The 27561-nt window shown below is 38.9% G+C and overlaps 3 protein-coding genes across 4 annotated transcripts in view; 1 reads left to right on the top strand and 2 right to left on the bottom strand.

Moving 5' to 3' along the window:
• Positions 1 to 27561, bottom strand: part of LOC134826611 (uncharacterized) — a 56208-nt gene that overhangs the window by 833 nt on the left and 27814 nt on the right. For both annotated transcript variants that reach the window (XM_063839062.1, XM_063839064.1), the window contains exons 2-5: positions 1166 to 1231; positions 746 to 882; positions 476 to 620; positions 46 to 156 (exon numbers count right to left, since the gene is read on the bottom strand). In XM_063839062.1, the coding sequence (XP_063695132.1) occupies positions 46 to 156; positions 476 to 620; positions 746 to 882; positions 1166 to 1194 (422 nt within the window). In that variant the 5' untranslated portion in view covers positions 1195 to 1231. The remainder of the gene's footprint in view (positions 1 to 45; positions 157 to 475; positions 621 to 745; positions 883 to 1165; positions 1232 to 27561) is intronic.
• LOC134826511 (uncharacterized) lies at positions 3282 to 11665 on the top strand. Its single transcript, XM_063838896.1, has 5 exons — positions 3282 to 5803; positions 5909 to 6097; positions 6235 to 8664; positions 8832 to 8933; positions 9899 to 11665. The coding sequence occupies exons 1-5, from the start codon at positions 5782 to 5784 to the stop codon at positions 11092 to 11094; spliced, it is 3939 nt and encodes a 1312-aa protein (XP_063694966.1). The 5' UTR covers positions 3282 to 5781; the 3' UTR covers positions 11095 to 11665.
• Positions 11454 to 27147, bottom strand: LOC134826512 (protein RCC2-like). The gene is made up of 11 exons (XM_063838897.1): positions 26987 to 27147; positions 16072 to 16198; positions 15696 to 15833; positions 15066 to 15200; positions 14608 to 14852; positions 14248 to 14376; positions 13753 to 13893; positions 13435 to 13586; positions 13090 to 13159; positions 12840 to 12914; positions 11454 to 12696 (listed from the first exon to the last, which is right to left on the bottom strand). The coding sequence occupies exons 1-11, from the start codon at positions 27137 to 27139 to the stop codon at positions 12601 to 12603; spliced, it is 1461 nt and encodes a 486-aa protein (XP_063694967.1). The 5' UTR covers positions 27140 to 27147; the 3' UTR covers positions 11454 to 12600.

Raw genomic sequence — 27561 nt, 5'->3', positions numbered from 1 at the left:
GTGCAAATTACGAAAGTTATCACATATTATCTACAAAGTACTAACTGAAAGTTGTGGCTGAACATTGCAATCTGGTGGAGAAGCATCATCCCCTCATTTTCTCTACCAGTCACACCAGTCTCTTCGAACACGTGACGCGACAACTTTGGTAAACTCCTGGAGGAATGACAGCTTTACAATAATAGCGTTTATAGTTGATTTTAAGCTAACGTTGATGTTAATAAGTATCATAACTATAAGATATTGCAGGGTGGCCCAAAAGTAACTACCCACACGCAACCCTTTAATAACTCACGTTATCAGTTATTCGTATCAGAATTTCAGAAAAAATTCAAAGAATATAGATATGGGTCAAACTTAGAATTTCTGAAAGTTTCGCAAAATTTCATTGAATACAGTACAGAGGGTATGTATGGCTTCAAATATTTAATAAATGGTTCGGTCATCGTAGCTGAGATGTCGTGCAATCACTTACTTTCCTAAGCCAGTTTCCATGAGTTCCCTGGTGATTGCAGCTTCATCTTCGAAGTCTTCTTCAGTCGATTCGAAATGATCATTCCCCAGAATATGGAACCTGATATCTCCGTTTCCTTTGCTGTAGGTAGCATTCACTAACGGGTCTGGAAACAGAGTAAAGTAAAACGTCTTTAAACAACTCCAACAATGCTTACGTTATAACAAGTAAAATTAAAAATCAGCACCTACAGAAATCCTGTTTCATCCCATACTCATAGGCATAACGAACCATGAGAAACCTCTTTGATGAGGTTAAGAAGGAGTGTAGCATGGTGATCTGCGTTCTCAATGAAGTACTGGATCTCATCACCATCCAAAGTCACGTACCTGCCCTTGTGTACCTCGCACCCTGTTCCGACAAACAAACTGTGTGCAATTTAGTGTGAATGGGGACCACGTTCTACGGACAGGTACCTATTAAGTTTTCAAATTGTATTACGTTTTTCACAGAAAATCCTTAACTCTAAAAAATGTGACATTTTTGAACCCAACGCGGTAATTTAATGAAGCTGATAATTTATCAGCTTCAGTGCCCTACTTATCAGATAGGTGGGTGGTACTGAAGCCTACCAAAATAAATTGAGATAGGAGACCTTATCTGTTGAATCAGACTATAATATGAAGTGGGAATTAAAAGTACGTTGTTTACCTGATAGCCAAGAGTAAAAGTCTTGTCATACCATGAGACTAAACCTGTATCCCAGACCTGTTGGCTAGAGTAATATAAACGTCATTATCAAGTTTTGTGGTGGGCAAACACTCTTCGGAATGAAATATTAGATCATTTAAACAAAAACTGACAGATCTTATCAAGTTGTTATTTAACTTCAACGCTATCTAAAAATCACAACTGAAAAAAAAACTCGATTTTAATGTCCGTGAGTTGAAATAAAATGATTTATACCAGTACATCTGCAAAAACGAAAACTAACGTTTGGCGTGTATATAACTTTTGCTTGTCAAAGTTTGTATGAATTACTGTGCATATTAAGTACTCATGTATAACATCATCTAATGCGAGTCCCAAAGATTTCAGATCTGAATACTGCTATCGGGATATCTATGAGAACAATCGTGAAATAAATACCATGGTGATGATGCTGATTGGTGATGGTATAACATGTGTAGTGACTTGAACACCTTTATAAATTTTGTCATTCCACCTCACTATAATTTAATGCCTCCACCGACTAGACGACCACTAAAACTGACTCCATTGACATGGTTCTAATGGCGATTTAACCCATATACTCCGAACTTTAAATGACCGATAAGACGATGTCAATAATTGAGTCTATCAAATGACTTATTGGCAATTTCAGTGAAAAAGGAGATATAATACAAGCATATCGAAAACAATAATTATACAGTACAAATACTCAAATATCTAAAAACTGTGTGAAGCTAACTAATCTGGAGTCACCGAAAGAACAATATGCAGTATGCACCAACCATGCGACTTGCGATTGGGCACATGATCAACATTTGATTACTATTAGTGAAATGTATACTCAGAAATGTTGTCGTTAATTTATTAACAAAGAACAGTTCCCCAGCTCAGTATTTCAAATAAACGATAAAAACAAAGGCTTCTAGATAGAGAAGAAAAACGCAGCTAGTCAAGCACTAGCAGGTCCGATGATTAGGGGAATAATATTAGATGATGTTATAGAATCTGTTAGGTGGTTGTGTAAACTCTTCTGGATTCAAACTTGAGAGTTAATTACCACTAGCTGATAGGATAATGTAAGCAAAGTATGTTGACAAGTATTACTATCGATGAATGATATAGATATGTAATATCGTGTTTGCTATTTGAAGCGAAGGCGCTATGACGTACTAATTATTATTTACATATTATTAGTAACTAAATGGATAAGTTTTAGGCCTACAGAGCCTTGAACCAATATACCCGTCAGCATTTCTAATCGTACTGATCAACTCTAAAAGTCAAGGCGTACTCAAAACGTGAAAAATCGAAAATAAGTTCAAAGTTTAGTAATAAATTGGGAATGATATGGTTTATTAAGTATAGCTGTGGACTGTGGTCAGTTTACTACCGCCGGCCTTATCAGAAACAAATTTCAAGTGTGGCAGTGCAATTGTTTCATATTCTAGCTCAAACTTGGCTCTTCTTCAATGTTTTATCTATGTTGGTTTTGTACCCGTACACTCTTAATAACTTTCGCGCAGAGGGAACATTTAAGTGCGGCTGGTGCGGAAACCTGTAGCTGTATAGCTGTTTGTTTTTCCCTGATTCCGTATCACCCCACCGGATAGAGAATATTAACAAACCAGCTTGATTATGTAGTAGTTGTATAGCAATACTAAGGTAATGGGAGAGGATGTCACCATTTTACCTTCACACAGACATCGAACGCTGTAAGAAAACGACGACCTGACCTCATTACCAGCTTGATTATACTGAAACCGATCTATGTGTGATTTAGCAGACATTGTTTTTACTTTTTACAAGACCTCCGCAACACACAATCTTTCACTCACTTTTAACCTCAACATTTAACGTCTTACACTGAGACAACTGAGAGTTCTTGCTTTATTGTTAAAACACTCTGTTTGTTAGTTTAATCTTGCTTGCTTTATTATTGTTCATTCACGAGGCTATCGCCGTCTCAGTGAACATTTTAGTTTATTGGTCCTTATTTTAAACGAAACTTGCTATCTAAGTATCTTAAAGAAGAAGACGTTTAAATATTATAATTAGTTTACCAACTTTGAACTTAACTCGATGATGAGCAACTATTTAAAAAAATAATTCAGCCTTAGAAGACAAGATGTAAGAATGATTTGATATGTTAGAAGTCCACCAGCAACCTCGAAAAAGAAACTTGTTCTCCAAAATCAGGTCACGTTTCCCTCGAAGGAAGCGTAAGAGCAGGTACACGCAAGGATTCGAAGATTTGCTGTCAGACTCCTGTTCTCTTCCTTCTATCAGTGAGTACGAGGAGATAAATCATTTGCCTGAAACTAAAGTCACTCGGTCACAGTTGAAACCACTAGAGTTTGTTCAGGAATCCGAGTACAATGATTGTTTAGATATACGATCAAATAGTCCGCAGGCTATTGTTGAAGAAGTGGAGAAATTATTTGAAGTGTCACCATATTGTTCTGGAAGGAAAGACAGTGGCGATTCTTTAGAAGCAGTTACTTCCTTAATGTCAGACTCAGTTTCAATTATCTCTGAATCGAATCTGTCTGAAGGAGAGCTGGGATTTACAATCTCCGCTTCTTCATCTGTTCATTCCGGAGACGAGATTGAGGAGATGATACACCATGAACATCATCCAAATCATTTGACCGATGAACCATATGGTGGGGATACAACTGCGTTTGTAAATCCTTTGCTAAAAGATCCATTTAACAAAGACGGCGGTAGTAGTACCCTATACAATAATACCCGACAATATTTCAGTAGGGATACTGCTCCCAGAACTCAGTTTGAAGTTTGCCCGTTCGTTGAGGCAGTATCTCCACTCAACTACTTAAAAGAAAGTGGGATGGTTTGTCCTGATATCTCCCTACCTAGCATGGAACTGTTCTCGGCTCTGGCATCAAGACATAATAAGATGATACCGATAGTTGAGGATGAAATTGTTAACGTACAAAAGGAGGAAGAACCCATAAAGAAGACCTGGTATTCGGTGGAACAAAAGAAAATGGTATTCACTGACGCTTTAACTGTTAAAACAAAAGCAAATCCTTTGGAACAAGAGATAGCTTCTTTGACCACCAATATGCTCAAGGAAACCAGGCAATTCTCCCCAGGATCAGTAGATTCAGGTTTAGAAGCGGAGTTCGATGATTTTTCTGAAGACATTGAGAGCATCGAAGATTTGCTCATAGTGGACGAGATAGATTCTTACAACATTCAAAGATCCAGAGCTTCTATAAAGTCTGACTCAGGCTCGGAATATGAAAATCATCTAGATACTTCTATGAGCGTATTTCCACAATTTGACAGGCTCGAGAATTGTATGAACCAAATGTTAACAGTCTCCTCACTTTACAACAAAAGCCCCGCTCCTGCAGAGCTTGAACAGGGTGGTGTCAGTGCTACACGAGAACATTTAGCTGGGTATCAAGATAGCTCACCTGATGATCATGACCACCAAAATGATCATAACATAAGTGAACCAGTACATATTGAGGAATATGAAATAGAGTCTATTCAAACGGGTGTTGATGACGGATGCTCTGATTCATGTTCTGAGGTAGACGTCATTACAATACGTCATGTAGATGACTCAGAAAGTGATACTACCTCGCACTACTCATTTGAAACTATCACAGAGCCGGAATCCGGAGAAGAAACCTCCAGTCATGTTTGGGACGCAGATCGTTCTGATTCATGTTTTTCTGATGAAAAGAACTCGTTTGATGATTCCTCTGAGAATTCAGATATACGTAACTTTGATGGAGATGTCTCCTGGCTGCCAGGGGATGATTTTATCGAGATTCATGATGCTTTGAAATCAATTTGGAGCGATGACGAAGAATTGTTTAGTATCATCAAAGTACTAGCCAAATGGGGCAAGTATAACGTGATTCTTGAAGGCACATTAAGCGTCGAAAACATGTGGGAAGACCATGTGTATTTTCAGTCAAACAAAAGTTTTCGAGGGAAGGGGAAGGAGCGCAGGTCACAAAATCTTAACGTCGATAAACCTCCTAAAACAAAGGCTGGTAGGTCAGATCAAGAGAAACAGCTGTACAGTTCTGTTGAAAGTGAAAGTGAAAGTGAAAGTGGTTTCTGTCACGTGGTGGATAAACTGTTTATGGAATATCAACATGAGAGGTTACTTCAGTTCAATTCTCTTAGGCAGAAGAGCTTGTTTTGCAGCAATTGCAATAACTTTCATATCATTGAAATTATTTGATGGCAAATTTATTCTCCACTTATTATACTCCACTTATTATAGGACTGAAACAAATCGTTTCGATTCAATGTAATTATGAGATGTCTTTGTTATGCAATATATGATAGTTGATCAATTTAAAGCAGTTTTAGATTTCCTCACCTTACACTATGTAGAGATTGTGTAGTTAATCATTTATTCCTCTTCTCCTAGATGTATACTTATCAGAGTTTTATTAACGATAAGCTTGATTCATTAAAAGCAAATTCCTCTTAATTAAAGTTTTACCGCAATAAATTTTCAATTATGAATTAGTAGTACCATTTCTTACCTTATTTCGGCAGGAGTTCATGTAACCATACAACAAGTTTAAAGCAACAAATATGAGATGTCAGCAAGCATCTCAAAAGGTTAGAATATATTAACAGTTCACTTTTTCAAACTATTGCCCTGCACTTGATCATCAATATATTTATTTAATACCACTTACTGACTTAGCCGGTAATGAATTTCAGTGGTTTATAAAATAAAAGAAAGGTCACGAAAGAAGAAGCAGAGAAAAGTTAGTTTTGCTGCAAAAGAGCACTTGGTGGAAACAAAGTTGATATCAGAAGACGAGAGTGATATCACTCCAGATACTTCTGACTCAGTTCAGTACTTTCAGATCCCTGACATCAACATGCAGCAGCTCAGTATGCTCTCTCGTGAGTGTGATAAGTGATTTAATAACTTTTTTCGGTTGAGATTTTTTCGATCAGTGGTTAATAAAATTTCGATGCTTATTGAGGTCTAAACTTGTGGTCTCGATTAATTTGATAATTTTACATAAATAAAATCCCAGATAAAGCGGGAAAACAAAACTCCCCTCACGAGAAACACCCTCTGTTTCACGAGCTGGTAACAGAAAATGGAGTTTTGGAGGAAACATTGATAGATGATATTATCTCTGACGTGGCCTCCTTAGCGTCGGGACCTGACCTGGACGATCTGAGCGAGAGATGTGTTGATACGGACACTGAGGTAGATACGGATGTTTATACAGACACTGATGATGATAGTGAGGGAGGAGGGGAGTCTAGCGATGAAGACATTTTATATGAAGCTTTCCTTCGAGATAGCATGACCTCGAGGACAGAGCAATTGTCGTTCGCAGAGATACAAAAAGGGGCCGAGTCATCATCTGTGAGTCCTCCAAGAGAAGATGATGAAGAATTTGATAATTCATGTGATAGTGCCACCTTTTCGGGTGAATCTAAGTATACCCTGAAAAACATGCCCCATAATATTGAGCTTATAGCAACGCAGCCAATAAAATATCTTGCGGGTTCCGACGAGGAAATAGAGTTTGTCGAAGAGGAATCAAAGATTGATTCAGAAAAGCTGGAAATGATCAAAGAAGAGCCGATACCTATGTTAGAGATGCCAGAGGTGGTTAAAGAGGAACAAGACGTTGATGTAGTGGAACTGAATGTAGCCGCAGAAGATAACAATCCAGAGTCTGAATCAAGGCCCAGTAGTTCATTATCATTACTTTCTGACTGTCTTTTGTCCAGTGTACTTTTACGTACACCTGTGGTCGATTCGGTCGATTCTAAACCAGGCGATCCGATGCCTGAAGTTTATGAATTTGAATCGCGGCATCACGAAAAAGAGTCAGAGCTCATAGTCAAAGAATCAAAAAGTGATCTAGAGCTTGCCGATCAGGAGGATGCTCAAGAAGCATCGGAGCATTCATTGTCAGTTTCTGGGATCTCGGATTCTAACAGCCAAGATCTGACCTCATTAGAAAGGGTGAGTCCGATTCCATCATTTAAAATACCATTAAATTCTCTGACTCTCAAGTCTGTGGATCTCATCGGTAAAATGATCTATGACAGAGACAACGCAGTACAAGAAGAGCTAAACTATTTAGAGATTAGCTCAATAAGTGACATACAGGAGCAGGAAATTGGAGAACGTGATAAGGACACCCCACAAGTCGAGATTGACCCTATGGAGGATGTACTTACACCTAATTCTATTTTGATAGATTCCATTATTTGGAATGATTTAAGTGAGTACAAAAACCGTCAATTGGTTGCAAAAACTGGTGAAGAAGTTTGCTTAGACCAGATCAACAGTGACCAACTTGTCGGAGAATCTTCTGGATCGACAGAAATTCCTGACGAATCATCTAGTGTGGCTGATCAAATATCTGAAGAAATAACTGATGGAGTTGAAACACCAGATTCAATTAGAGATACAATTGTAAATTTATCTGAGAATGTGGACAATAAGGAATCACACCTACCAACCCACAAACGTGGACTATCGGACGTTTCACTACCGGACAGTCTGGATCTAATATTTCAGAGGTTTGACATGATGATAAAGAATCCGCCATCTGACAAAACGAATGTCTATCAACTTTCGCCCGGTTTTGGGCTTGTTGATATTCCGACTCCAGTCTTTGAGCTATCCGAAGCGTCAAAAGCATCACCTTTGTTGGTAGACAACCTATGGGCTGAGGGTGAGATAAGTCCGGATGTAATTGAGATCCTGAGTGGAAGTAGCTCCTCTAACAAATCTGATTCAGGTCACGTATCATGGGGCAGCACCCCGGTTCCCATCAGGGGTTTCAACTTGTGTTCTAGACACTCGACTCCTGCTAGCCCCGATAGTTGTGATCCCATCTCTCCTAGACATGCTGCTGGTCCCTGTCCGATGTGTAAAGTTGACGCTAATTTGAGAAACCCTGTGTTTAGAATCTGCTCGACAAGCATTCAAACTGATCTAACATTTGTAGCAGATGAGGTACGCACTTCAATTGATTCTGAGGAGGATTGGTTTGATACGAGCCCGTGTGCTTGTAGTCCGCCTAGTTCGTTGGTAATACCCAGATCTGACGCTACAGGTAAATCTGTAAGTCATGAAATAAGCCAAACAGAGGACTGTGTAGAATTCTCCTCTACATCACTGATGTCTCCAGAGAAAATAAAAGTTTTCATAGAAAATTGTTCTCCAGTAAGCAGCCAATTCGGGGAATGCACCGACTCCACACTTGGTAGCACGCCTAGTGAGGAGATTAGCAGTAGTAGCTGGGAGATTATTGGGTTGTGTGACTCTTTGGAGGATAAGATAGAGGAACTGATAAATGAGGATATCTCTGATATAGAGCTGGTCGAGGAAGAACAGTTTGTTAATTCTACTGAGGAAGAACCTGAAAACTGTGAACAGAAACAGAGCGAAGCGGTTGTGGACACGGATGAATATTATAACATTTGCGAATCAGGTATGTGATCTTACAGCCTTTTAATCTAAATTCTAATGTTTAAGGAAGCTATGATGAGCAGTAAAAGTTGTATCTTTGATTCTTATGTTATAGTTGTTTTAATTAGATTCTTAATTCGAACATAGCAATATTGCTCTATAGAAATATTAATTGTGGAACAATTTCAGAGAATGGGTTAGCATCAGAGTCCGAGGGAGAAATGTCACTGTCAGAGCGTACCGATTCGGCTATAGACAATATTATCAGACGTCTTGAGGAGCAAATGAGAGGTAAAGATAGTTTAAATGGTGTAAAACATCTCAGACAACTGAATAATAAACAATACGAACACATCGTACCACTAAATAACTCACTTCACAATGAGAGCATAACAAATGACCCAGTTTCGAGGACCATAAAATACAATTTCTCTTCCTAGAAAAGCTAAATTAAATTTAGCACCTACATTACCAACGTACACAAAATTTTACACGGTAGATTATTTTGCTATGCTATTTCTCTAGTAGCAGTTACTCGGTGACTTATAATTTCATCAACTATTTAAATAATCATGACCACCAGATCTAAGAGCAACATGCATAATTCATAAACTACATCTGATTACTTGAGTGGTAATAACTAATATGTAAACATAAAACTAGAACCCGATCTCCTACATGAGTTGATAGTTAAAAACTGAGCCTTCATCCAGTTAATCTGGTCACTGAAAACGTTGAGCAAGTACAATGAAAACTTTGATATTACGGACAATAACCGAGAAGACAATACTAGTTCTCAAACTTGTACATCGTTAAAGCACAATGCACTGGCGTTGTACACCTATACTACACAATATACACAAGCTTCAAGTTAGCAAGGCGTCTGTCGTCCAGTGATGTGACGTAACTGAAAACAAAATTAGTTCATCCGTTTATGTGTTATGGAAACTGACTCTACTATACACAGTACATTGTACCAAAACAAACTCTATCGTATCCATGGAAACTGGGAAAGAAGATACACTATTCCTTTATTGGGACTTAGTGCCAGCTGATCAGCCAACCCATTTTAATTGTCTGACCGACGTAATTTGTAAATCCGGGCACTATTATATTATTATTAAGTTAAATAATTTTCTCTTCGTCGTCATTACTAAAATCTGTAGATGTATAAGGGTTTAACGACAATTCCCTCCTGACGAAACCACAACCCTGTTGCGTACAGAACTGGACGAATAATAATTATAACATTTCAGGTGAAATGGTAGATGAGTATGGGAGACTGAACTCCGGCTCTGAAAGTGGCATAGAATCCTGTCTGTCAGAAGCCAGTTATCCGGGACATGAAATGGAGCAGTTCTCTGCTACAATATCGGAGATCATTGTGGTCAGGTATGACAGCAGACAGGGACAGCCAACCAGCGCTCAGATTGAGGAGAATGAGATAGAAGAGGATATGGTGGAGGAAATGGGAGAGAATGTGGAAGTTAGTGATCATCTGACGGTAGAACAAGATAATGATATTAATGTTAACGAGCCATATGTTTGTCACAGTGAATCTTCCTCTAGTCTGTTTGTTCTCAAACTGCCTGAGATCGAGGAAACATCTCGAGAATCCAGGTCTTCCGAGGTAAATCCAGATGAAGACTCCACTCCGATCAGTAGATTCACTGAAGATAGTAACTCAACTCCGATGAGTAGATTCTCGCAAGATTCTATTCTGGAACCATCTGCGCCATCTTTAGAAGAAATAGAAAACGAACCACCACTCCCGATGAACCCCCGCGTCCTATATCTATCAGGAGATCAACCAGAATCGTTCGATGAGCGGTATTCACACACAGGGTGGCAGATATCGGAACATGAGTGGTGTTCATCTGGCAGTGAACTGCAAATCAGCCGATCTATCCCAGATTCCTCTGACCTATTGAAGGAAGAGATTCGGTCCATTGAAGAGAGGTCCCCGCAAAGACAAAGAGAATATCTGTCTGGTAATAGTTACGAGGGTTCAACAGATGATGAGTCATGGTTAACTTGGGACCAAACTGATTACACCACTCAGAATGAACAATATGAAGAGGAACTGCGGGAAGTAACAGAAAGACTCGTCAGTGAAGTTTTGACCAACGTTACCGGTAGAGCATCCGTGGCGAGCTCCTTTAACGACATATACGAGGACTGCCTCCCAGTGGAATATTTCTCCTACGAGGCAGCAGCCCGGGGTCTGACGGGTCTGAACAGAGCTCTAGAGAACGGACCATCTATTCTCGAGAACAGTCTGACAGAAGGTCACGAGACAAGTCTCGGAGTTAACTCTCCAGCAGCTCTGTCAGAGAAGAGAAAACCTCTCAAGTGTGATCCGTGGGCCACGGAACTACTGAGCGACTCAGAGTTTGCGTACCTTCGCAGAATTTTGGAGAACTGGGGAAACTACGAGGTGTCTTTCGAGTGATAATCTAACTGCTAACGCTACATTAGTGTTTTTAGTCCATTTTTAACGATCTTCCAGTTGAGTTTCCCAACTGTTAGGAGGAACAAACATTTCATCAACTGGTAAAGTTTTATGCTATTTGCAAACCATGTCAATTGAGAGGAAACCGCTAAAATCTCTGTTAACAAAGGTTACATGACTTTAACATCTTTGTAATTTATCATTAATAATTTTTCTTATTAGCTGATCCAAAACTTATTTAATTGGTTTATTCTTTAGAGTAATTTTTCTACTCAGCTTGCAAACTTACGCATCAATTCACATTTCTGACGAAACTTATGGGCATGTTTTTTGTGGAATTTAAAACAGAATAAGACGACTTTATAATTGAATAAGTCTATAAATTGTTTTACTGCTCAAAGTTGGAGCAGAAGATTACAATTACATAAGAAATCAGTGATACATCAAGAATGACAACTGCAATGTTTCTATACGATAATATTAAGAACTTATGTAAAGTTATTCAAGTGTGATACTAAAGAAATTAGATTACGTCTTGAAATTAACTCAACCAAACTTAAGTTTTAGTTATATAAATCATCATCATTACTAGTCAAACAAAGGAGGAGATGTATTGTGTTAATTTAAAAATGTAAGCCTTTAACAGTGCTAGGGGTGGTAATAATGAAAAGGCACTTTATATTTTAATCAATAGTACAGGGTGGACCATGGAGAGTTTAAAGAGAAGCCCAAATAACGAGGGAACGATATATTACAAGACCGTATGTAGGCAGTGATCTGCTAATTAGTCTAGAGATCGCACATCAGATATTTACTGAGAGCACCTGTTTAAATTCTATGTGAATTAAATGTTCACGTGACAGCTGACAGGGGTACGTGGTTGGAGCTTACTAAGCGTTTTTTAATATACATAATTATAAGTTGAACTCGGCTGATAAATCAAATGTAGAGACAAGGTAAGGCCCGATAGGTGATATACTTTATAGTTAGGGATCAAAATAGGGTGGGATAAAAGGACGACACGATGGATGTAGTATATTCATATTTGCAATCAAGCTAAGCATAACTTCATGGTCGTCAAAAAACCCGAAATTTGTCATGAAATCTGTCGAAAAAGGCGTTATCTAAGTATACTAAACTGCTTATTGTAAAAATCAATTCCTTTCAAGTAGTATGTAGTATATCAAAATATAAATATCAAATAGAATATAGGCAGCGTTTTGTTTGGTGGCGGAATATCTACAAATTCACAATGATTAAAAACTGCTACTATCTGAGCGTGTCCTAGCCCCAGAATATGGAGCCTAACTCTTCGGAACCGTCCTCTCAGACAATCCTAGAATCTCTGGCTCGAACATGTTATTTTAGGGGTGGATTCAGTCTCTTTGGGGAACGTCCTATCTGTGCGTTTTTAAAAGTTCACTTTAGTCTCTTTTGGCGATGTGGTGGGCCGTACGAATGACAGCTCTATAGGAGGCCTGTAGTGTTGGGAGGTGCATTTAGAGTTTAGTCATCGTTTACTTCTAGTTTCTTCAGGATCTCTTTAGCCTCGTCGTCATCGTCGGCTGCTAGAAGGATCGTGTGTGCAGTTCCTGCTCCCACCTGAAATGATAACGTGTCACCTTTTGTGCATGATTTCTTGTAATGCATGATTTCTTTGATCTCTATGTAAACAAAAATTTCATATTTCACATCCTTTTTATCGTGAAAACCACAAAAAGTTTGCCCAGCTAATTCTTTTAAACCTGCAATATTTTAAGTCCGTCGACCTTCTGCATCTTATCGGGTCGGCTTGAACTCTTCCTAGAGGGGCCTAGTCCCTGAGAACAGAAAACATAAAATTACAGCATATTACATTCACAGCCGCAGCAGGTGCAGAAATGTTTCATGTTTGGGGAGTGTTGCAGTAACATGTACACGACAAATAGTCGTTCGTGGAAACGTGATCTGATGAAACTCAATCTTGAATCATGGCCCACACTTAGAGAAACTTACCAGTTCACCATTGGTAGCTTTTCCCATGGCTATACTGGAAAAGTCCGCCGCAATAACGTGATGATTTTTCCTGAAATTTGAGCACTCGAATGAAACATAAATATGAATCTGGAGAGGTGTTGACACGGTAAATTACACTCCAGCCAACGTTAACAACCAGTCAACTCTCCTAACTTTGGTAATTTATCGTGTATTAATGTATGATCTAATTCAATGGCAATACATAATACGAATCATCGTTACAAGGTCATTTGCCGTTTATATTATAGGAGAAAGAGAGAGTAGATAAATCCGAACTGCACGTTTCAATTATATTTTTAAGTTACTGTTTGGAGGAAAACGCACCCGGGCCCGATGTCGTTAACATTCCATCCGTAGAGGTCCTCAACTGGGATAGGGTACGGACATTCCAGCCTGTTTATCTGGTTCTGTCCCCAACAGTACATGTTGCCAAGGTTGTTCACCGCAAAACAGCCTCCGTACGAGCACTTTGCAATCTAAAACAAGGTAGTTACTGTTGTGAGTACAGATCACTAGTAATGCTACATACTTCACATAGGATCATGAATGATGTAAACTGGATGATTATCATGATAATAATATTACTGAACGAGGATAATATGTGTCATAATATTTGGTAATCAGGTCGCAATTAGCACCTACTTTAACGCAGGAGTTTTTATCTCCCGGTCGAAAGTGAAGAACTCTCATAGGGATTAGCTCATTTTCAGTGGTTCTGTGTCCAAGTCGGCCGTGTCCGTTGAAACCCCACGTATAAAGTTCATCGTTATCGGAAACTGCTAGCTGCGGAAGTTAGAGTCCCGGTTAGCAGGTATTTTATCCGGGATTGAAGTAGGTCACAACCGAAATAGTAGAGAAATCGTTACGTAATATAAATATAACGTCAAGGTCGCACATTACGATTAGAAGATGATGTGATTTGGTGCTTTCGGGATGTATTTGCATCATCCGCCAAAATTTTTACAGATCGCGCGCACAAAGAAAACGTGCTTTCTCGATGGAAGATTACAACTTTTAACCACCAAAACCTTTTCGCGCGTTCCCTAAAATATACGATAAATTTTCAAACGCGAGAATATTGTCGTATTCCCATTACTACTAACGTTACACCATTGTCCCACATTACTTAGTACTTACACAATGATGCTGCCCCGCTGATACGTAACGTATCAACACATTGGGAACTCTTGTAACCTCTTTGGTCCTCGGATCTCTTGTAAAGAAAGAGTGCACACGAGTAGGTGATGCGTGCGTTGAATAGAACAACTGAAATAACAATACAGGTCTTTAGTCAATACGTGAGTAGCATAGACAATACTTTGTTTACAGTATTATAGAGTTCGGCTCATAAGAATGTTAACAACCGTCTCATATGTCGCCGAAATGTAGACAACAGAAAGATGATATCTAGCAAAATAAGCAGCGGTTAAAACTCTAGTGATGGTTGTAAATGTGGTAATTAGACCTTGAGGGGGGAATTAATTAGAAAAAGCGTACCCTTCTTCCTTCGATGTACTCGCCGTTGTCATTAATACCCAGCTGCCCTGATTCGCTGCTCCCTGCACTGTACAAGAAACCTTTAACAGTGACAAACAGGGAATAATCAAACCCGCAAGCGGCATGCTTCACTTTCTGTTGGAGTTGTACAGCTTTTGGAGTGGTCACTGAGGATCCTTTGCCGACGTTAGAACCAATGCCCAGCTGTCCCATTTCATTGTCTCCCATCGCAAATGCGCCCTCCTCTGGGGGTTAATTAAATGATTATATTGAATAATGTAATCCAGACACGCCAACAACCAGTCAAACTATTACGACTTTACTTTGACGTTATACCGCACATGGATTAAATTATAATTTCTGGAGATCTTGTAATAATGATATGCAAGAAGACTTGGCAGTCTACACTAATGTAATAATGAAAGCAATCTTACAGGACTAATCAGTACTCACACTACCTTCAGTAAGGACAACACTGTGACTACGCCCCACCGCCGCCCCAATCACTGTCTTTCCTCTGAAAAATGGGATTTCCACTGCTCCATCCTGACGTTCAGTGTTACCCAGACCGAGCTGTCCGTTTTCATTTCTCCCTGGGGGATAAAGTTCTTAGTAAATTCACCCTGACAATAACATTGATCCACTGCTGCCCCGTGTCAGTGTTATTAGAGCATGTACAGCAACTTATATTAGGGGTTGAGGTCACGAATACTGACATTGTAAATATACTGGCTAGTCAAGTTAGATGTTAACGTCACTCCGCTATCAGTCATTTGATACCACCAGATATATCAGTATTGGATTTGAATGATGGTAAATAATGAACGAATATTGATACCTGGCAGCCGGGCAGCGAGCCAGCTGCATATTAAAAATAGACGGGAAATAAAATTGTCATATTCAATATTACATATATATCAAAGTAACACCAATGAAATAACAGTACCTATTAGATAGCTGATATTAAAATAGTATCAATGACATTACTCAATTTTAACATAACGTTAAAGTAATACCAACGAAATGACAGTACCTACTTATGAAGTAATATTAAAGTATTAGCAAGAAAATAACTAAGACCAACTTACCTATTCCATATAGCTGTCCCTTGTCTGTAATAAAGAAGGAGTGAGCAGCACAGGGTCCAGCTATGATGTCAGTAACTCTCACGTCAGCCAGTGCGCCCATTACTTGGGGAGTCCAGGCGGGCTCTATCTTCCTCGGTTCTGTAACGGTGCACGTGATTTAGTCACGTGTTAGTCATGAGATAGTCACGTTTTAGTCAAGTGTTAGTGGCGCGTAGTGTGTCACTTTTAAAGGGCGTTTGTACGGCTGTTGCCGCTAAAAACACAGCGTGTAAATTATTTGAGCTTCTGCCTGGGAAAATTGAAACTTGCCAACTGCTGAGGCCTAAAAGAATTAGATAGCGGGCTCCTGACAAACAAGGAAATATATTTTTCATACTTGAGTTGACTCTGCTCTTCTCCCGGCCCATAAGGTCCCAGTTTAAAGAACCACATATCAGGGGTATACCAGAGGGCTTCTCTTTAGGCTCCTCCTCAGTCTTCACCTCAGACTCCTCTTCAACCTCCTGAATGGGTAGAATCTAGTTAGTTTGAAATAAATCATTGCGTAATGCTACGTGTAAGTCAAAGAATGAAGAAGCCAACGTCTGACGTTGCAGTAAGTAGTTCATGTTTTAAATGATGAGTCATGTTTTTCTTTGTTGCTAAGTTTGGAAGGAAAGCCGCTCTCTCATCGGCGATCTTTAATCTTCTTTGATATGGGCGGGTTATAATTAATGCCCTGTTTGATTTAAATGTAACTCATTAATGTGTTACTTATAATGTCAATAATTCACTCCTAACTTTATTGAGCATCACCTTGCTGAAACATTATTTTCTGTGAGGTATAATGTTGTAATGTAATTTGCAAGGTATTTAACAGCGCTTTAGATACATATATATGGGTAAATGATGTTCTGAGTAAACCAGCATAATAGCTTCTTCATTAAAGGGAACTATACAGAAAGACTTGTGTCAAAGAATTCCTTGGGATTCATTATTATACTGGACGTGACTGAAGTTAGTGGATTTTGAGACATTACGCCATTTCAAGGTTAAGAAAAAAATGTATCCACCGCAAATGCGACCGAGATACTTTACCAAGAATAATGACGCCAGACAAGGACCAATATGGCATGTAAGTAGTATAGGAAGTCGCTGCCGTACATTTTAATCATAAATACAAACTAGAGTTTAGGTAGATTTAAGTGCTGGTAGCACTGAATCATTCAACTATCCAATATGCTGGTAAGCAATTTACAAACTGGTTTGATAAAATATGTGCAAAAATGTTTGCGATGTTTAAAACACATCAGATGTATATAACAACTCTAAAAGAGACATGCTAAGGCTAAAACACTTCACATGTTGACTATGAAAATATTTAACTGGCTTTTTTATGGCTTTTATTGGCTCCGAAAAAGTATGTTATTCGGTGGATCAAATTTGGCTGATGCCATTTTCTCAACTTCAGAGATAGCGGCTGTTATAATTAACCCATTAGGGACGAGGAGTTTTAAAGTTTGCCGATTTTGATGCCGTTTAACACACTAGGTCACTTTACAGCAAAAATGAGATATCCAAAAAAGCTAATCTGTATCTCGTTTACTTTGAAAGATACAGCCATGGTCGCATACGACCCACTCGTCCGGGTCGCAAACGACCCATCACGGTTTTTCGGCTTTAACTTCTGAAACAAAGACGTTAGGATAAAATAAAAACTGTAGCATAAGTTAAAAAGATATGGTCAATATTGTGTGACTCCAACTTTTTAAAAATAAAGAATTTGGGTCATTAACGACCCACTCGGCTCACTTGCTTATTACTACATATGTCCATGTAACTTCTTGAATTCAGCTTAAAACATGACATCATAAGTGCAAAATCGCCTCTCAGCAAGTGATAATCATCATAAACTACGAAAAATCGGTAAAATGGGTCATTAGCGACCCACTAGGACCACAAAATTGATTAATTAAATATAATGTTGTCAAACTTTTACAAATATTAGTATGTTATATGTTAAAACATGTTATATCTTGGTCATTACTCCCGTACGTTGATTTAACTTTTAAAATCGATCAACTGGGTCAATAACGACCCACTCGGAAGTTAAACCACGTCATCAATTATCAGTATCATGCTATTCCACCATCAAGAAAGACACTCGTCGGTCTTAATTCCACGCAAACCACGGGTGGTTGACCACTAGCCCTCCTGAGATTTGGAGTCTCACGGTGATCTGCAGATCACGTCACCCAATCACTTACGAATATAATAATGGGCAGAATTGGATTGATAGGAAGGCGAGTTAATTAGCTGTTAGAACACGACCGTAATGTCGTGAGACAGCAAACAACATGCCTATCTTTTCCCGATTCCTAGAACGTCCAAGAAGAACTATACAACTGCTGGATTCAGATTTCAGATGGCTGCATCTACTCTCTTCGCAGCTTCCTTTCTTTACTTCTTAGGGGCCATTCATATATTACGTAATCACTTATTGGAAAATTTTTACGCCCCCCCCCCCACCACATAGCTATTATGTCAAAATTACACAAGCGTAATCATTTGGAAACCCCCCTTCCCTTTCGGCCGATTACGTAATACTTCTTTTCGTTTTTAAAAAGCTGCTTCGTTGTTGCGAGGTTTGTTACCCACAACGAGGTCTGAGAGATTGCAGGTTGCAGCACCGCCAGCCAGATTGGGGGGGGGGGGCTTTTTCCCTGTCCTTCACAGAGTAGATGTAGCAATCTGAATGCATCAGTTGTTTAGTTATTCTCGTACTTTCTAGGAACCTCAAACCGTTTGGCATGTTGGATTAGATTATGCAATTTGACCACTCGTCTTTCAGTATTTACCCAAGGTTACAGCATATCTCGTATACTTCGTTCAGGGGATTTTTCTTGAGTGACATGATCTGATCACCGTGGGACCCTGGGTCTCAAGCGGTGGGTTGTAGCAGGTCGTTTACCAAGATTCGAAATTGACGAAAAAGGTAACAGAATCTAATAAGCAACAACAACAGCATGGCTAACCTAGCAAGTTAGGAACGAGGGCCGATTTCCTTTTCTTTTGCGGCACGGCCACGGTCCTTTCGGTACAGATTTCCACGCACAATAGTCAGGACACAACTCCAGGCATATGCAGTAGTGTTATTCTCGCAGCTCTTTGATGAGTGATGACGGCCCTTCAGTTGGCCCTGGATATCAGAAGGGGTAGTTGTCAGCCACCGTGGTTTGCGTGGAATTAAGACCGACGAGTGTCTTTCTTGATGGTGGAATAGCATGACACTGATAATTGATGACGTGGTTCAACTTCCGAGTGGGTCGTTATTGACCCAGTTGATCGATTTTAAAAGTTAAATCAACTTACAGGAGTAATGACCAAGATATAACATGTTTTTATACTAATATTTGTAAAAGTTTGACAACATTATATTTAATTAATCAATTTTGTGGTCCTAGTGGGTCGCTAATGACCCATTTTACCGATTTTTCGTAGTTTATGATGGTTATCACTTGCTGAGAGGCGATTTTGCACTTATGATGTCATGTTTTAAGCTGAATTCAAGAAGTTACATGGACATATGTAGTAATAAGCAAGTGAGCCGAGTGGGTCGTTAATGACCCAAATTCTTTATTTTTAAAAAGTTAGAGTCACACAGTATTGACCATATTTTTAAAACTTAAGCTACAGTTTTTATTTTATCCTAACGTCTTTGTTTCAGAAGTTAAAGCCGAAAAACCGTGATGGGTCGTTTGCGACCCGGACGAGTGGGTCGTATGCGACCGCAGTTAGTAAACAGCGTCTAGCTCTGTTTGTGAACATCTGATTATCACGGGCTTTTCATATGTCTCAAGGGAATCGTTGCCCGCAACTATTTTGTCCTCAACAAAATAAGCCTACATAAAGTTTTAATGTCCCAATCAAGGCAAGAAGTTAAGTGAAATATTTTCCAATTATGGCGACTAATTAGCCTAATTATTTAGTTGTTAGTGATTAATTGGGTCTCGACTGGAAAGTCAATAATGTAGCCCAATAAATTTTGAGCATATGTGCGAAAGATTCGTGGCATTTAGTATTTTGGTTTGTCCTCTATAGCCTCCAGAAAAGGTGGGTCGTAAACGACCCTATCGTCCCTAATGGGTTAAGTACCTGCGGTAACAACATACTTAGTAATTAGTAACATTAGCAACATACTTAGTAATTAGTAACATTAGCAACATACTTAGTAATTAGTAACATTAGCAACATACTTACAGCAATAGCAGCAAATCTGGGGAAACTTTGAAATACACCACTTTGAAGCATTTAACCACCCCTTAAAAATCACAGATTATGAATTCTAGTAATCTGAATATTTACATAGGTCCAAAAATGTCACAGCTTCATGATAGTGCAACGAACAAAATCTCAGAACATTTTGGTGCTGAGTTAGGTGTTTAAGTAGTCGAAATATGACTGATTTGTTAGTGGACATTTTGTCATACCTCTAACACCCAAGTCCCAAACCCTTACTACAGTGAAGATATATGAGTAGTACAGTTAAAATTGATGGTCATTATTGAACAAAAATGGTTCATTGGCACATAGTTGAAGAAGGAAATTAAAAAATTTAATAAATGTGGTCTGTGGAGTGGTTTATATGTTTATGTTATAGTGTACGCGTGCACGAGCGCGCGTACTTAACCATCTGTAGGCCAACATATTTAGTTTATGCTTAATTTCTTTATATACAGGGTGGCCCATGAAAGTCTACCCATCCTTATCTCTTAAAATTGTTACAGGTCGCTGAGATCTTGCTAATTATTTTAAAAACAAAAGGTGGCATAACTTATGTTCTGATAAATATTTTTTCTTCTAAATTTCACAGAATGTTAATAACAAGTAGCTGAACCTTTGTGGCAAGTTTTGTGTGATTGCGAGCTTCACTGAGCTTATTTGACCAATTAAGCCCCTGAGCGAGCTAGCTTGAATTTCTCACCCAGAACTGTTTACATTGGTTAATAGAAACCACCAAAAAAAATCCTGGGTAAAAAAATTAAAAAACCAGCGGCCAGGTAGCGCAGTTGGTTAGCCAGCTTTGCAATCGTGAGATTGCGGGTTCAAATCCCACTGCCTGCCTGGTCGTGGGGTGAGTGTCGTTGACATTCAGCTAAGGATCGTGAGTGGTCTATGCAGCCCCCCGGTCTACTGGGGGGGGTGTCATGTCCGTCTATGTCCGCCTATGTCCTGTCCTTTTTGGATTCTATGAGACAACGGACGTGTTTTTTGGGACATTGGCGGACACGGACGGACATTGGCGGACTCGGACGGACATTGGCGGACTCGGACGGACATTGGCGGACTCGGACGGACATTGGCGGACCCGGACGGACATTGGCGGACTTGGATGGACATTGGTGGACATTAGCGGACATTGGTGGACATTAGCGGACAAACATTTTGAGGACTGAAGAGTACTGAAGAGTACTGAAGAGTACTGAGGAGGATGGCTGAGACGGATGGCTGAGGAGGATGGCTGAGGAAGATGACTGAGGAGGATGACTGAGGAGGATGACTGAGAGGGAGGAGAAGAATCAGGAAGACCCAGGAGGAGGAGGAGGAGGAGGACCCAGAAGGAGGACCTAGGAGGAGGAGGAGGAGAACTGAGGAGGATGACTGAGGAGGAGGAGGACTCAGGAGGAGGACTGAGGAGGACTGAGAAGGAGGAGGACTGAGGAGGATGGCTGAGGAGGATGGCTGAGGAGGATGACTGAGAGGGAGGAGGAGGAGGAAGAGGAGGAAGAGGACTGAGGAGGAGGAGGAGAAGGACTGAGGAGGAGAAGGAGGACCCAGGAGGAGGAGGACTGTTGAGGACTGATGAGGAGGACCCAGGAGGAGGACCCAGGAGGAGGACCCAGGAAAAGGCCCCAGGAGGAGGAGGAGGACTGGGGAGGAGGAGAACTGTTGAGGACTGATGAGGAGGACTGAGGACGAGGAGGAAGAGTAGGAGGAGGACTGAGGAGGGGAGGAGGAAAAGGACTGGGGAGGATCAGGAAGACCCAGGGGGAGGAGGAGGAAGAGTAGGAGGAGGAAGCATCTAAATGTTATTTCTATTTTTGTCCGTTTTTGTCCATTTTTGTCCGTTTTTGTCCGCTCTATTTTTTGTCCGTTTTGAAAATATAGGGTACCGAACGGACAAAAAACATGATCCCCCTATAACAGCAAAAATTGAACATTTTATTTAGCAATTTAGGTGTCCATTAATGTCCGCCTATGTCCGCCTATGTCCGTCTATGTCCGCCTATGTCCGCCTATGTCCGTCTATGTCCGCCTATGTCCGCCTATGTCCGCCTATGTCCGCCTATGTCCTGTCCTTTTTGGATTCTATGAGACAAGCGGACATAGACGGACGTGACACCCCCCCCCTCTACTCAGCCGAATACTCGAGAAATCGGGTGTGAGGGTTAAATGAGGAGCTGCACATTGCAGCAAAGTCTCGGGCGAAGAAAGTATGGTACACACTACCTTAACCGTCACTGGCTAAAAACAAATCCTTCGGCTTCCTGTAATTGGCTGGTTGCACTTGTGTAACAATATGGCTGTTGGAATACTCCGAAGTAAAATAAGTGTCTAGATATTCACGTTTTACCAATTCTATTCACATGGATCCATCGCACATTCCATTCTCTCTATATTTTAACTGATAAGGACTATCACAGATGATCCTTCCTGCTTGTTTATATCGTTCTTCTTACATGGAATGTGCGATGCATCATGGTGAATAGAATTGGTAAAACATAAATAAATCGGTGGTTTTTTAATTTTTTTACCCAGGATTTTTTTTGGTGGTTTCTTTTAACCAATGTAAACAGTTCTGGGTGAGAAATTAAAGCTAGCACACTCAGGAGCTAATTTTGTCAGACAAGCTCAGACTCACACAAAACTTAGCACGAAGTTGTGTCTAATTATGATTGACATTCTCTAAAAATTTGAAGCAAAAATATTAATCAGAACGTAAGTTATGGCGCTTTTCCATTCTGAAATAAAATAATTAGCAAGATCTCAGCGACCTGTAACAATTTTAAGAGATAAGGATGGGTAGACTTTCATGGGCCACCCTGTAGGTCTGATGTTAGATGTAGAACAGTTAACCGCCAACTGTGGTATATCAAAAAAACCATGTTTGTACGCGTGCGCGCGCGTACTTAACCACCTGGTATGGCACAGCATTGAGATATCACCATAATTCCAAAAGCAGAGGACACCATCCAGGTGCCTAAAACTTTTGGCAATGGTCCCAATACCATAAAACCTTAGATGTGGCCTCAATGTGGTTAAAACATGTTTATTTTGGACCTTCGGTCAACAGAAGCCATCAAAAATTAACCATTATTCAGCGACCTCCGAACTTTTGGTGCCTTATTTTGTTTTGATATTTGATTATGAGAGATAGCTGAAGGACAATAAGTGATTTTAAAGATAATGCAACAGAATGTGTGGCCATATGGCGGTTAAAACGACCAAAAACACTGATTTAGGTCAATTTTAGACCTTTATTAACCACGCTGGACGCAACAAAGGACTCAGCAATGTTTCTGTGCATATAAATGAACGGGTAGTTATATCTAGATAATGCAGCATGGCCAGCTATAGCTTTACAAAGCTAATATGTGCTCTAAAAATGGTTAATTAGTGCAAATATAGGGTATGTTCAACAGCCTAGCAAGTCATATAGCCCTTTTAATAATAATAATAATAAAATTTGGTAGCTTAAACACAAACTCTAAGCCCAGTGGATAAACCACAAAACTTATGCTCTATTGTGTGAAACAAAGATACTAGATCAAGATAACTATCAAGGAGTGTATGCATAGGACATAAAAAGTTTTGGAACGAAGATGACATGCTTGTGAAGCGAGCTAACAGTCTAATTGCTAATAAGTTCAAAAAGATCATGACATTAGGTTGCATCCTAAACAGTTTAAGCAAATAACATAAAGTTATTATATTGTCGATTAATCGCTCATGCCATAACTTTTCTTAAACAGGTGAGTTTTTAATAATGTTTTGAACAGATCAACATTGGAACAAGTCTTAATTTCAATTGGTAGTTGGTTCCAGATTTTCGGAGCAACAGTCTGAAACGCTCTTGGGTGTGATCTTGTAGATCCGACGGGTAGGTGTAAGGAGGAAGTTCTTCTGCTACTCGAACTAACAAATGTTACTAGATCAGATTATTTAACCACTTTTATGACAACATTTCTTGATAACTTTTATCAAAACCCTTCAAATGTCCTTTGTTGACGAGAAAAAGTTGACTAAAATCATTAATAATGTTTTGATTGGTGGTTAACAAAAAATGTTGACGTTTTAACCATCTTTTTAGCACTTTTTACGAATATTAACCACCTAAAATCAACCATACTATTAAATTGCACATTTGTGATGAAAAATTTTCATCCATGTACAAATGAACATCTATAATCAGAGCAATATTTATTGCTCATCGTTCATTTTCCATTTAACCACCATTAGGACAACAAAATGCCCCCAATGAGGTTTTAAAACTTTTGTAATAGTTGCACCATGGGATGATCTCAATATAATGACTACTCAGTTCATAATATCATATCTCAAAATGGTGGTTAACCCTAAAACTGGTATTTAACCACCATAGTGGCCAGTGGCCACATAGAGGATTCATTAACCACAATTATTCAACATAACTGTACTGCAGTGTTTTGTGCACCAGAAAAACATCACTCCAACATTGAGATTAACCACAATAAGCTGCAATATCATGTTGAAGTCAACATACTCAAATTGTGTGAAAAAAGTCTATGTCCACCAAGTTTCCCCAGATTTGCTGCTATTGCTGCTCAGTAATTAGTAATATTAGCAACATACTTAGTAATTAGTAACATTAGCAACATACTTAGTAATTACTAATTAGTAACATTATAAACATACTTAGTAATTAGTAACATTAGCAACATACTTAGTAATTAGTAACATTAGCAACATACTTAGTAATTAGTAACATTAGCAACATACTTAGTAATTAATAACATTAGCAACATACTTAGTAATTAGAAACATTAGCAACATACTTAGTAATTAGTAACATTAGCAACATACTTAGTAATTAGTAACATTAGCAACATACTTAGATGTGTAATTTACTTAGCAATGAGTTAGTTTTTAACGTGAGGCTATTTTGATGACAAATGAGGTGCTGAACATTAGTTACACCAGAGAAAAATGAATAATTTATGATGCAGTAATGTGGGCACACTGAGTATTGAGTAACCGTGTTTTTTTGGGTATTGCATAAAAGTTAAAATATTTCCAACTGTATTTGTTAAGATAGTTGAAATTCTGAAGCCACAAGACAAATTGTTCCCAGTACCAAATGGAATTTCATTCTTTCTGCTCATATCGATTAAATATTACCTATATTATTAGGTTATGAGAGGTTAATAGGAAAATTAAATTACCGTCTAGAGAAAAGTAACGAGACATTTTCAGATAGTATTATAGACTAAATATGGAATGTCAAGGCAAAAACCAGAGGAGTTTTTGAAATTCGCGAATTATGAACAGAACAGAACAGAACAGAACAGAACAGAACAGAACAGAACAGAACAGAACATCACTTTAATGCTGTGCAGGATAAAAATAAGTCAGAAGTTAATCCAGTTCTAGTATAAAAACCTTCTACGGCCTAAACTATAGATATATGATAACGATATGATAATACAGAAATTAAATTAAAATTAGGTATCAATTTTAATATTGTAAAATTATTTTAAAAACCCTTTGTCAGCATTGAATATATTATTAGGCATAACATATATGATATAAGTTTATGGTAAATATTAGTGTTATATTTTTCAAAACAAAATGATCGCGAGAATAATTTATCGATATATTTTGCATAATTTGAAACGTTTATGTTTTTAGAAAGGACCACTTGGGAGCCTACAATGATATTTAAACAGGATCCTGTTGCAGGATATTTATATGTGAGAGCAGATAAAGCATCTGCATTTTGCAGTGTAGTTAAACTATCTGCAGCTCAGGCATTTGCAATACAGTTAGAACATCGGCAGCTAATTTATCTGAAGTGTAGTTAAAGACTATCTGCAGTTAAATTTGCTGAAGTGCATTTAGACTGTCTGCATAGTTAAATTACATCAAACGTCTGATCGACGACAAAGTCACCAGACAGAATCAGGAAACCCGGTTAACTGATGGTTCCAGACACACCAAAATGACACTCGGCCACAAACACGTCAACATCATCAAAAATCTTAACAAGTCTACATTCAGCAACAACAGACAAAATTACAGAACTGCCGTGCACCTTATGACGGGACACTGGGGCTTAAACATACACCTCCACACCATTCGCAAATCAAGCACCAGTGCTTGTCCGATCCTATGTGCGGCAACGAAGAGGAGACAGTCTCACACTTTCTTGGACAGTGCCCAGCTATTGCCCAAATAAGAGGGCAATATTTCCAGGACTATTACCTCTCCGTCAATGACATATTTGACAACCAGCACATCTCCACTATTGTCAATTTCGCAAACCGAACCAGAGGAGCTGGACCAGACCGGTGTGACATAGAGACAACTCACACGTTGTCTTAGCTCATTTTTCTTTTCTACAGCTGGCACTTAAGTGTTTATTTATGACTTATCTCCCCTCACAACACCATCCTCCACTATACACTCTGATTTCTCCGGCAACCTCCCCCAGGGTTGCCATACCCCAGAGGCAGGCAGAGCATCCCCATGCTATCCTCTTATGGGCCATCCAGGCCCAGCCTCTCTTTTTTTTAAATAGTTTAATAATTGCACGACGTGATAGTCACCCCTTGTATAGTAGTCCAAATTTACCATCCTCAATCCTCATTTGCTTGAATTCATTCCTTAAAACACATTTTTTTGCACCATCTTTGAGATATATTACTGTAAGCATATTTTTAAAATTTCAGGACTTTGACCCCTAATTTGGGACAACAAATCTTGCTGGATTTATCATTTCACATTGCTGGATTTCAATCCTTAAGGCATATTTCCTGGAATATTTCCGAGAGAATACAATATATGCATCCCTTTTTTGAACCACACTTATTTCACAAGAGCTGCTGGCAGTCCCTATTTCCTAATATACACTTAAAATTGCATAATTATCTGAATGATTCTTGAATATGTGTTTAAAAAAGATCTCTATTGCCGATGATACATTTGGAGCTCAAATAGCAGAAAAACAAAATTGTATTAGTAATCATCAACAAAATTGTAAATAATGGACATACCTTTTCCTGGCCATTGGATACATCTTCCTCTGTGTCATTCTCTGGCTCATCTTTTGTTTTTTGTCGTTTTGCGGATACCTCTTTCTCAGCTTCATTTTCTGGTTCCTCTTCTGTCTTTTGTCTCTTTGCTGAAAGCTCCTCAACTGCTGCCATGATTCTTGTTTGCTATTGATTTTGCATTATTAGCATCTAATAATTAGTTCAAATAATTTATAATCATTTAATAATAAATAATAATAAAATTTGGTAGCTTAAACACAAAATCTAAGCCCAGTGGATAAACCACAAAACTTATGGTCTATTGTGTGAAACAAAGATACTAGATCAAGATAACTATCAAGGAGTGTATACATAGCACATAAAAAGTTTTGGAACGAAGATTACAATACAGATCTATCTCATCGACATGTGGTCGCAACACGGATGCCAAGTTATGTATAGATATATTAATAATTCCAGTACTAAAACCCAAGTAAATATGATAAGTATAGTAAACTAGGAAGGAAATCTCATTTATGCTGGATTAAAATGACCTGAGCACATTCTCTGTATAGTAGAACATTTTAAAGTACAGT

Source organism: Bolinopsis microptera, chromosome 2 (genome assembly GCF_026151205.1).
Source record: "Bolinopsis microptera isolate Bmic1 chromosome 2, MBARI_Bmic_1.0, whole genome shotgun sequence".
NCBI lineage: Eukaryota > Metazoa > Ctenophora > Tentaculata > Lobata > Bolinopsidae > Bolinopsis > Bolinopsis microptera.
Note: the sequence above shows the minus strand (reverse complement) of the source record. Positions and strands in the feature narration are given on the sequence as shown.